At 48.1% G+C, this 10663-nt stretch overlaps 1 protein-coding gene across 19 annotated transcripts in view; it reads left to right on the top strand.

Moving 5' to 3' along the window:
• Window positions 1-1846: 1846 nt before the first annotated feature.
• The window catches only part of CELF3 (CUGBP Elav-like family member 3), a 55937-nt gene continuing 47120 nt past the window's right edge, over window positions 1847-10663 (top strand). For all 19 annotated transcript variants that reach the window (XM_035097983.2, XM_035097974.2, XM_035097979.2 and 16 more), the window contains exon 1: window positions 1847-2029. In XM_035097983.2, coding sequence (XP_034953874.1) covers window positions 1885-2029 — 145 coding nt within the window. In that variant the 5' untranslated portion in view covers window positions 1847-1884. The remainder of the gene's footprint in view (window positions 2030-10663) is intronic.

The following is a 10663-nucleotide window of genomic DNA, read 5'->3' as shown; positions in this document are numbered from 1 at the left end:
ATCCCCACGTGAGTCATAATAAAATCTAAAAAACACAGTGAAACCCGATAGGATTCGGAGGGAGACCAAAAGAAACCAGCAGAGCTGGGGGAATATTATGTTTCTTATTGTTTATTTGTTTTTTGCATTGTTCTTGGAACTGTTTTGTATCACTTTAATAAAAAAATCCCAATAAAGGTTATTACCAAACAAATTTTGACCAAACTGCGGGAGGCAGTGCAAGACAGGAGTGCCTGGCATGCTATGGTCCATGGGGTCACGAAGAGTCGGACATGACTAAATGACTAAACAACAACAACAACCAAACAAATAAGATCTGAAAATTGTTGTGTCCGACTCTTCGTGACCCCATGGACCATAGCACGCCAGGCACTCCTGTCTTGCACTGCCTCCCGCAGTTTGGTCAAACTCATGTTCGTAGCTTCGAGAACACTGTCCAACCATCTCGTCCTCTGTCCTTCATGGATCAATGCCTTGTTGTGGCGAAGGGGCTTGAATAACTCAGAGAAGCTATGAGCTATGCCATGCAGGGCCACCCAAGGTGGAAAGGTCATAGTGGAGAGTTTTGACTAAACATGATCCACCTGGAGAAGGAACTGGCAAGCCACTCCAGTATCCCTGCCAAGAAAACTCCATGGACAAAGACAACAGGCATATCTGAAAATTAAGAGGCAACAAATGAGTATCAATAACAGGAACATTAACACCTCCAAAATTAAATCTCGACCCGGACAACAGCCCCTAAGCAATATCCCATCCCAGTATCCCACAGAAATAAGGTGGGCCCTGGGAGGGAGGCGTTATTTGCCCCCGGGTGGTTCTGCAAAGTTTCCAGGTCACTCTTTGAAAGCAGGCAAAGAGCTGCTTTCTCAGCGCTTGCGATTTTTTTGCATGGCTCCCCTCTCAGCCCGAGCGCTGTTCTCCTCTCTCCCGAGCCGGTAATTTGTTGCCGGTCCCTTACTCTGACATGATTATTAGTCAGGGGGGGGAAGGAGGAGGGGCTGCCAGGGCTCTGTGTGCTGCTGGAGGTTTTGTTGGTAAAGAAAAAGATTTGAAACAGAGCTCAAGATCCATTAAAGGAAGGGACCGTCAAACCCGAAAAAGCAGCCGAAATCGCGCTCTTGAGGTGGGGCTGGGGGGGAGGGAAGGAAGGAAATTTTAAAGGGGTGGGAGGGAGGGAAAGAGCCGGCAGGGTGCGAAAATGAATCAATAAGCGAGGAAAAGAGAGGGGGGAAGGAGGAGGAGAAGAAGAAGGGGAGGAAATCACAAGAAACCCCAGAATCTCAACCGCGCCACGGAAAGTTAATCAATAAACTAATTAACTGCTTGCAAGCTTTGTAATTGTTTGATCAGAAGAATTAGAATGAGGGTCTGGGGGCTGCCCACGACCCTTGGATAAGGCCGGATCGTAGAACTCTTTGCATTTTTTAAAAAAAGAATTATTATTTTATTTTTATCTTTTAAATAGGAATTTTATTGTATTTTTTGGCACGCGGGGGAAAAAAGGAAGGGAAATCTCTGTCCCTCTCTTTCTCGTCCCCCCACCACACTTCCTCATCCTTTTTTGTTTGCTTGTTTTTAAAGAAAATAATAATAATTGAAGGATTTGGGAGAGAAGCGAGGCAGACGGAAATGCCGTTCAATTAAAGCGAGATTGGAGGGAAATTTTGTCTCCCAAACTGCTGCCGGCTTTTGATCTCTTTGTTTCCACACACACACACGACGAAGACGACCAAGTCCAGCTTGGGATTTTCTGCTCTTTTTTCCTTTCCTTTTTTCTTTGTTTTGTTCCGGCGCGATTCCCCCCTTTTCTTTCTCTCCCCCCCCCTTTTTGGTTAACATTCTGAATTCGAGGCTCGCTCCTGCTCGCTCCTTTTTGGACCAATGAAGGAACCAGACGCCATCAAACTTTTCATTGGACAAATCCCCCGGAATTTAGAGGAGAAGGACCTTAAGCCTATCTTCGAGCAGTTCGGCAAAATCTACGAGTTGACAGTCATTAAGGATAAATACACCGGCATGCATAAAGGTAAGGCGCTCGTTCCGCGCAACCACGAAGCGCTGCGCCCCGGTACCGTCGCGCGTTGGATGCGCTGGTGGCAGCGGTGGGATTGAATAGGCGAAGTACAACAAAGCCGGAGGGGACAGTACTTGGGGGGGGGGAGAGAGAGAGAGAGAAGAAAGAGGAAGAGAAGAAGAAATTCTGAGCTCAAAGTATCGCCTGGAATTGTACTACCGGGGGTGGGGGTGGGGCACAGAAAAGACAGCTTTAAGCGAGGAGATAAATTCGTCTTTCAGAAAGCACCGCCCGGCTCGTCACTGGCGAGCGTTACGCGTGGAGTTTGTAGGCTTAGGGAGGGCTGTCAGAGCAAGGCATTTGAGGGTAAGCGGTTTTTCCAGGAGGAGGGGGGCGGGAGATGGTAACAGATGGCCGGAGGTAGAGAGCCAGTAGATTTCTTCCCCCTCCCCTCGCGTCCCCCCTCCAAAAGGGCACCATGAATAGGACTCTGGATGTCTAAGCATCCCACAGGATGGGGTTAGACTCGCTTGCCTGTGTCAATGGGATGGAGGGTGGGCATCTAGGTTCTGATTTCTTGAAGTCATGTGGAGAAAGGTTCGGAAGCCAGAGGGCTCTAAGTTAGCAGGGGAGCAGGAATCGTTTAGCGGGGAGGGTATTTTGAGCAGATTTCCACTGGCTTTGAGCTTGTGTGTGTGAGAGAGAGGGGGGGGGAGAGAGGGAGAGGGAGGCGGGGGCAAAAGATAGCAGACCCTTTCTCCAGTTCATTTCCTCTTTTATGTTTTCTTTTTGGAGTTGAAAAGAGGGAGGGGTCAAGCCACCTTTTTCAGAAGGGGCTTCAGTGCCGCCTCTCCTCTTAAAGTGTAGCTAAATAAATCCACAGTGTTATTTTTATACCTGTGACAGTAGAGCTTCTGAATTTTTGTAACCTAATTGCTTATCAAGTTTTGCCCTTTCTTTAAAAAAAAGGAAATTAAAATAAAAGCCACCTTTTTGAAGAGGAAACAAATGTGTAATTTTAGCTGAAGCTCAGTGCTGGGTGACACAATTGCAGCGCCTGGAATGATTTCCAGGTTTAAACATGCCTGTACAACAGAACTCTGGAGACCTCTTGGTTTTCAGGACAAGAAAGCTTTCATCTTTCTTGGGTGGTTTTTATTATTTTTGCCGGATCATTCCCCCTCCAAATTCCCCAGCAAAACTGCCCCTCCTTGTGGCTGCCTCCCCTTCCCAGGCCTTTATTTCTCAGCTGTGTAAGAGAGTAGCCAGCTCTGAAATTATTTTGTTTAAATTGTCTTTAAAACCACATTTCAAGACGCATCAAACTTTTGTAGGTGAGTGGCAGGAAAAGTTGCCATATAGGATTATTATTATTATTATTCCCTGTGATGCCGGCTCGTAAACACTGCTTTGCCCTCAAGTGCCACTTTAGAGCGAAGAGAAAGCAGAGCAAAATCCATTTAGCAGACCCTGAAGTAACACAAGGAAGGGAATGGAGTATAATTAAGAACATTAAGAGGTTTGGGGTTTGGGGGGTGTCTTTTTTAAAGTGGCAAAAATTCATGAGGTCCAGCTTCCCTTAATTTTGAGATTTCATCAGCATCCAAATTTTGGCAACTGATAGAGCAGGAGGCAAGAGGCGTCTCGTATGTGTCTGGGCTTACTGATCCAAAACGCTGATTAATGGACGTAGTTTGGCAGGTATTTGTGGCACCGTTCTGTGAAAAATTGTTTTGGCTTCGTAAACTGCTGGGAGAGGGGGCAATAAGAAAACGAAGTGACATTTGCTGAGCCCATTTGAAGCTGCTCTTGTCTCTGAAGTCTAGGAAAACAGAACTGATCACCCATCAGGCCATCCGGGAACACAATTACTAGGTGTGAGGCTATTGGGTTGGTTGGTTGGTTGGTTTCTATTGGTTTTACTGCAAATGGTATTTGGTAGGTATCGCGCAGACGAGGAAGTTGCCAGCTTTTTGCGATCAACCTTTGTTTCTGTGACTCGGACAAGGGTTCAGTTTACAAGGGGACCAGCCATGAAAAAAATATCTCTCCCCCCTCACCTGCCACCCCAAGTTCCAATGAATTGAGCTGCTATTAAAGGCAGAGGAGCAAGGGCAGAAAAAGGAATTGGTAAGCTTTGTGAGAAGGGAAATGAGTCGAGATTGAGGCCTGGAGTCTGAGTATGTTGGAATTTGTAGGGTGTAGTATATTTCTCACCCCACCCCACCCCCAAAATAATAATAAACAGGATGTTTGAGCAGGAGTTAAAGTTTCATGTTTGGTGGTATTGCACATTTGGTGTTGCAAAACACTGGCAATAAAATAAGATCAATTAACAAACTAATCCCATCAGATTTTCCATGCAGGGCTTGGGGGCTGAGGACAAACCTCCAGGTCTGGAAAAACACAAGCATATTCTAAATCTGCAATATGATGCAGTTTGAATATTATTATTTTTGGTTAGAATTCATTGAGTAGCTTCAGTTTCACAGGAGCTGAACAAGGGGAAAGGTTGGGTGTTCTGCAGATCAGTGTGTGGTTGTTTCCCACCACCACCACATCTGACCAGCCTTCTCAGGGGGTCCACACCCAGCAGCCAGTGCAGCAACAGGCAAGGAGGATGGGAGTTGTAGTCCAGCAAGATTTGGAGGGCAGCACATTGCTACCCTTGCTCAGAGGATCAGGCTTGTCCTCATGGAGGGGCACCGTTATGACTGGCTGCTAGCTGCAATGGCTATGCCAACGGAGGCAGGATGCTCGTCCTCGGTTTCCTGGGCACATTCTGTGTTCCTGGCCCTGGCCCCAGGCAAATCGTTGTCCCTCCTTCCTCCCCCAGTACTTTTTCTTCATGTTTGTGGATGCCTTGAACCACCTGTGCTGTGGTGGTAAGCTAGGGTTCTAGAACTCCATTCAGCCAATGGGTGCGACATTGGGACTATTCTCTGTTTCTCAGCCTAACCTCCCTTGCAAGGTTGTTGCGAGGGTAAAGCAGGGAGAGGGAGAACCATGTATGTTGCCTTGAGCTCTTTGGAGGAAAGGTGGGTAATGAATGTAATCAATGCATAACAATTAGCTGGTGTGAGTTTGTAGCAGAGTCCAAGAACCCTCGACCCTGCCAAGGAATCTTTAGAAGGGAAATCTCTCCATGGGAAAACAAATGCACCTCATTGCTTTAGCGCACATGAGTGCTAAGGTGTTAGGTTCCTGTTTCACACACCCTGCATCTAGAAAGGCTGATCCTAACCCACCACCATCCTAATCTAAAGAGCTAAACACCTCTGTGGCTTTTAAATCGATAGAAAACAGGATTTCATCAGAGCTGGTGTATCAAACCAGGTGGGAAAGACCCTTCAGCAGGCTTCCTCAACCTCGGCCCTCCAGATGTTTTTGGCCTACAACTCCCATGATCCCTAGCTAGCAGGACCAGTGGTCCGGGATAATGGGAATTGTAGTCTCAAAATATCTGGAGGGCCGAGGTTGAGGAAGCCTGGCCTTCAGTATAACTAAGGTTTTTGAGGTTTAAAGAGCAGCAAAGGGTTGCTTGCAAATGTGCTTTTGAAACAGCGCGTGCTGCGCTTCGAAGTCCCGACCGTTGGGGCGCAGCAGCATCTGATGTCGAAGTGATGTCAGATGATTGACAGGTGATTGGTCCCACCCACCTGTCAAATTTGGCCTGGCATGGCTGGGGAGAGAAAGATCTGGTCTGACGGCATAGAAGTAAGAAGTATATATAATATCCACCTAACAACCACAAAGCTTTGGCAATGAGCTTGCCCTTCTTCTTCCTTGCTCACCAATTCCAAAAGCCTAATTGCCAGAGATGAAGGAAGTCCAACGAGTTATTGTTCACATAACCCAGAACTGAATGGTCTCTCCCTTTCCATTATACGGGGGGGGGGGGGGACACAGGGAGGTTTGAATCCATTCTACAGTACCTGTATACTTACCTGGGAACAAGCCCTGTTGAATGCAGTGAGACTTCCTTTTGAATCAACCTGTGTGGGATGGTTCTCCCAGCTGACATTCCTAAACTGTGCTCACTCTGAAGCAAGCTTCACCAGGACCTGAGAGGCTTGCTTCTGAGTAAACATGCTCACGGGGGTCTCCTTCTGTCTTGCACCCTTAATCTTTAGTCACTGGTGGTTGGTGCCCATGGTGGCGTGGAAGGCAGGGAGGCCCACAGTAGGTGGAACTAGAGCCAACTCATTCTCGATTGCCCCCAACCTCCTCCCTGCTGTGTTCTACTAGGACAAAATTGAAGCTCGGGGCTAAGAAGATGACAGGGAGGGCCAAACCACAGGCTGGTTGAAAGTCAGAAGGCAGGGAGCCTCCAGCATGTTTAGGATCTACCTACCGATCTTGTCCGATCACAAAATGCCGAAATCTACAGCAAAGTCCATTGCACTTATAGAGCGTAGTGGCGTTTGCGGACGAGCCTGAAAGAAATCTGGGAGGGGGTGGGCAGTGAGTTAGGATGAGTCACAGGGCGTGCCTAGAGTTGATTGACAGCCACTTCTAACTTAACGACCACGTTCCTTTCGGTTTCTCATTCTTTTGAAAAGCTTGCGTACCTCCAATCCCTTGGGGTGTTTACTTGACTTACCAACCCCTAGGTAAGTCGGAGCTGGTCCTGACCCAAATGGTCAGATGGAATTGGTCCTGCCCAATGGGGCAGATGGTATGGTCCTGACCCAATGGTCAGATGGAAATGGTCCTGTCCCTTAGAGTGGACAGAAGGATTAACCAAAGCCTAAGCCAACACTCAGAATTAAATTGTATTTTAAATAAAGTTGTGGCCAAAATAATGCCCAAAAACCAAACCTAAAATATTGTGTCAGTTGTGAGTTATTGGGATTTCTTGGGGGCTTTGTCACGCAAACAGCCCCAAGTTCCGGGCACCACAGGGCAGGGAGATGGGACAACAGGGGCTCTGGTAACTTATTCCACCCTGTCTTTATATAACTTGCAATATTTTTAACAATTCAAGGGGCAAAGTCGGCCTCCTTTTCCAGGATGATTTGGGCAGCTGTCCTTCGTGTGCCGAGATAAATCAAAAATAAAATCTGGAATGATTGTGGGGCTTTTATTTCCTTGGTCTGTCTGTTTACACCCCCTAAAATAAGGGAAGGACTCCTTAAAGCACAGCTGATGGTGGTTTTCTTTTAAAAGGAAAGATAGGGCCGGCTTTGCCAAACTGGAGCCCCCCAAGTGTTTTGGACCACAATTCCTATCGGCCACAGCCACCTGTACAACATTGCACGTTTTTTAAGATAACTCTTTGAGAAGGATCTTTGGGAAATGATGAAGGAGGCTTTTATTTCGCTAGTTCAGGTGGCTGCTTGTGGTGTGTGTGTGTGCTGCAGAATCTCAGGGGTGGCTAGCTAATAAGGAAACTCCTGTAGGGGGAGAAGAACCCCACTTGTGCCTGGTCTCCTGCCCCCGCCCTGCCCCGGTAGCCCACCTCTCTCTCATTCTATAAAATTGGTGCAGAAGATTCAACTCTGCTGCTCTTTGTTGCTTAGGTTGAGTTTGGTACAGCAAGATCTGAGGAAGAGGGGCATTGGGGGGGTGGGGGATAGATATGAAATTAATTTTGCCCAGGGCAGTGTGATATCTGGTTCTGCTCAACCCCCAATTTGGGGCTGGGGTGGGGGGAGGGATACGGAAATTGCCAAATCAGAGCGAACAGGAACAGCTGCCAAATTTAATCTCTTAATTGCCCCAACGGGAATGGCTCATTATAATGTAGGAGCATATTAACTAACTAAGCAAACAAGGAGAGACAGGTAGATGGGCTTGAAGATAGACAGGCCTCCCCCTTCTCTCTTGGCCTGGGAGAGTTTCAAGGACCGCTGCTGGATCAAGCCCAAGGGAGGCCCATTTAGACCCAACACACTGTTTCCGTTGCAACGGACTGCTGGATCCTTCCGGTAAGCCAAAAGGATCCTACCCCCATTGCCTGTTCCGGCACAACTAGCATTTTATTCGTTCGCTTATTTGCCAATTTATAATCCACTTTCTCAAGGTGGCTTACAACATGTCGAAAACACTAGGTAGCCACGTTTATAAATATCCATAAAAAATAATTTGGAAATGTCAATAGAACCTCGGTGGATGGTGGGAAAGAGAAGCTCGTCTTGGGAAGGCCTGTCTAAGCAGTATTCAGTTTTCAAAAGACAGCTGAAAGAAGTCAGGAGTGGTTCCATCTGAACCTCTAGAGGCAGGGAGTTCCACAGGGCAGAGCCCGCTGCATTAAAGAGTCAGTTAAGGCCAGCTGAACCCCTGGGGCCTGGGGGAGAACCACCAGAAGTGGCCCATCAGACGATCTTGTCAATCGAGGTAGAATCAGGCAGTCCCCTAGTAACTTTAGAACCAAGTTTCTTAGGGCTTTGTGAACTATTTGTTTATTTATTTCTTAAGATTTATGTACCACTTGGTTGAAAAAAGAAAAAGACCCAAAACATTGTTCCCAAAGGCCTAGCCTGGACCATCTGCCAAAAAATGGAATCTGATTAGATGTTTGGGAGCCCTGCTCTGCAAAAAAAAACCAAAAAAAGAACCACGCCCCCCCCCCAAACCGCAACAAGCTAATGCTTTTCTAGGCTGCATCAACAGAAGCGGACCATTTGGATCCCTTCCAGTCGGGATTCAGGCCTCATCATGGGACTGAAACCGCCTTGGTCGCGCTGGTTGATGATCTCCAGCGGGCTAGAGATAAAGGTGAGAGCTGTTTCCCAGTTCTGCTGGATCTCTCAGTGGCTTTTGACACCATTGACCATAACATCCTTCTGGACCGTCTAGAGGGGTTGGGAGCTGGGGGCATTGTTATACAGTGGTTCTGCTCCTTCCTCCTGGGCCGTGTTCAGAAAGTGGTGCTGGGGGATGAGTGTTCAGACCCCTGGGCTCTCACTTGTGGGGTGCCTCAGGGTTCCGTCCTCTCCCCCATGCTTTTTAACATCTATATGAAGCCGCTGGGAGAGATCATCAGGGGGTTTGGGCTGGGTGTTCATCAGTATGCGGTTGATACCCAGCTCTACCTCTCTTTTAAATCAGAACCAGTGAAGGCGGTGAAGGTCCTGTGTGAGTGCCTGGAGGCAGGTGGAGGTTGGATAGTGGCTAACAGGAGGCAGGCAGGTGTGGAGGACTCCCTGGTCCTGAATGGGGTAACTGTGCCCCTGAAGGACCAGCTGCGCAGCCTGGGAGTCATTTTGGGCTCACAGCTGTCCATGGAGGCACAGGTTAATTCTGTGTGCAGGGCAGCTGTTTATCAGCTCCATCTGGTACGCAGGCTGAGACCCTACCTGCCCACGGACTGTCTCGCCAGAGTGGTGCATGCTCTAGTTATCTCTCGCTTGGACTACTGCAATGCGCTCTATGTGGGGCTACCTTTGAAGGTGACCCGGAAACTACAACTAACCCAGAAAACGGCTGCTAGACTGGTGACTGGGAACGGCCGCTGAGACCACATAACACTGGTCCTGAAAGACCTACATTGGCTCCCAGTACGTTTCCGAGCACAATTCAAAGTGTTGGTGCTGACCTTTAAAGCCCTAAACGGCCTCGGTCCAGTATACCTGAAGGAGCGTTTCCACCCCCATCGTTCTGCCCGGACACTGAGGTCCAGCGCCGAGGGCCTTCTGGCGGTTCCCTCGCTACGAGAAGCCAAGTTACAGGGAACCAGGCAGAGGGCCTTCTCGGTAGTGGCACCCACCCTGTGGAACGCCCTCCCACCAGAGGTCAAAGAGAACAACAATTACCAGACCTTTAGAAGGCATCTCAAGGCAGCCCTGTTTAGGGAAGCTTTTAATGTTTGATGGATTTCTGTATTTTAATATTTTGTTGGAAGCCGCCCAGAGTGGCTGGGGGAACCTGGCCAGATGAGCGGGGTATAAATAATAATATTAGTAGTAGTAGTAGTAGTAGTAGTAGTAGTAGTAGTACAGTGTCAGATCAAGGGAACTAATAGTGCCACTATATTCTGCCTTGGTCAGAGCACACCTGGAATCTGTCCAGTTCTGGGTGCCACTATTTAAGGAGGATAGTATTGTCGAGCTGGAAGGTGTGCAGATGAGGGAGACCAAAATGATCAAGGATCTGGAAACCAAGGCTTATGAGGAACGGCTGAGGGAGTTGGGTATGATTAGTGTGGAAAAGAGGAGACTGAGAGGAGATGTGTTAGCCATATTCAGATGTCTCTCACATGGAAGATGTTTTCTCATGCTCGAGGACCCAAATCAATGGATTCAAATTACAAAAGAGGAGGTTTCAACTAAACATCAAGAAGAACTTCCTGGTTGTAGGAGATGTTTGGCAGTGGAACAGTCTCCCTCGGGAGGTGGTGAACTCTCCTTCCATGGAGGTTTTTAACTAGAGGTTGGATGGCCATCTGTCATGGGTGCTCTAGCTGAGACCCCTGCATTGCAGGGGGTTGGACTGGATGACCTTTGGGGTCCCTTTCAACTCTACAGTTCTATGATTCCTCTAGAAAGACCACAGCTCAGTGGGAAAGCATCTCCTTGACAAGACTCCTGTCCAAACCCCAGAGAGCCTCTGCTGGTCAGTGTCAACAGCAGGAAGCTGGCTGGACCCAAGGGTCTGCCTTGGTATGAGGCTGCTTCCTCAGCTGCTGTTACGGTTGACCCCACC

Source organism: Zootoca vivipara, chromosome 17, assembly GCF_963506605.1.
Source record: "Zootoca vivipara chromosome 17, rZooViv1.1, whole genome shotgun sequence".
NCBI lineage: Eukaryota > Metazoa > Chordata > Lepidosauria > Squamata > Lacertidae > Zootoca > Zootoca vivipara.
Note: the sequence above shows the minus strand (reverse complement) of the source record. Positions and strands in the feature narration are given on the sequence as shown.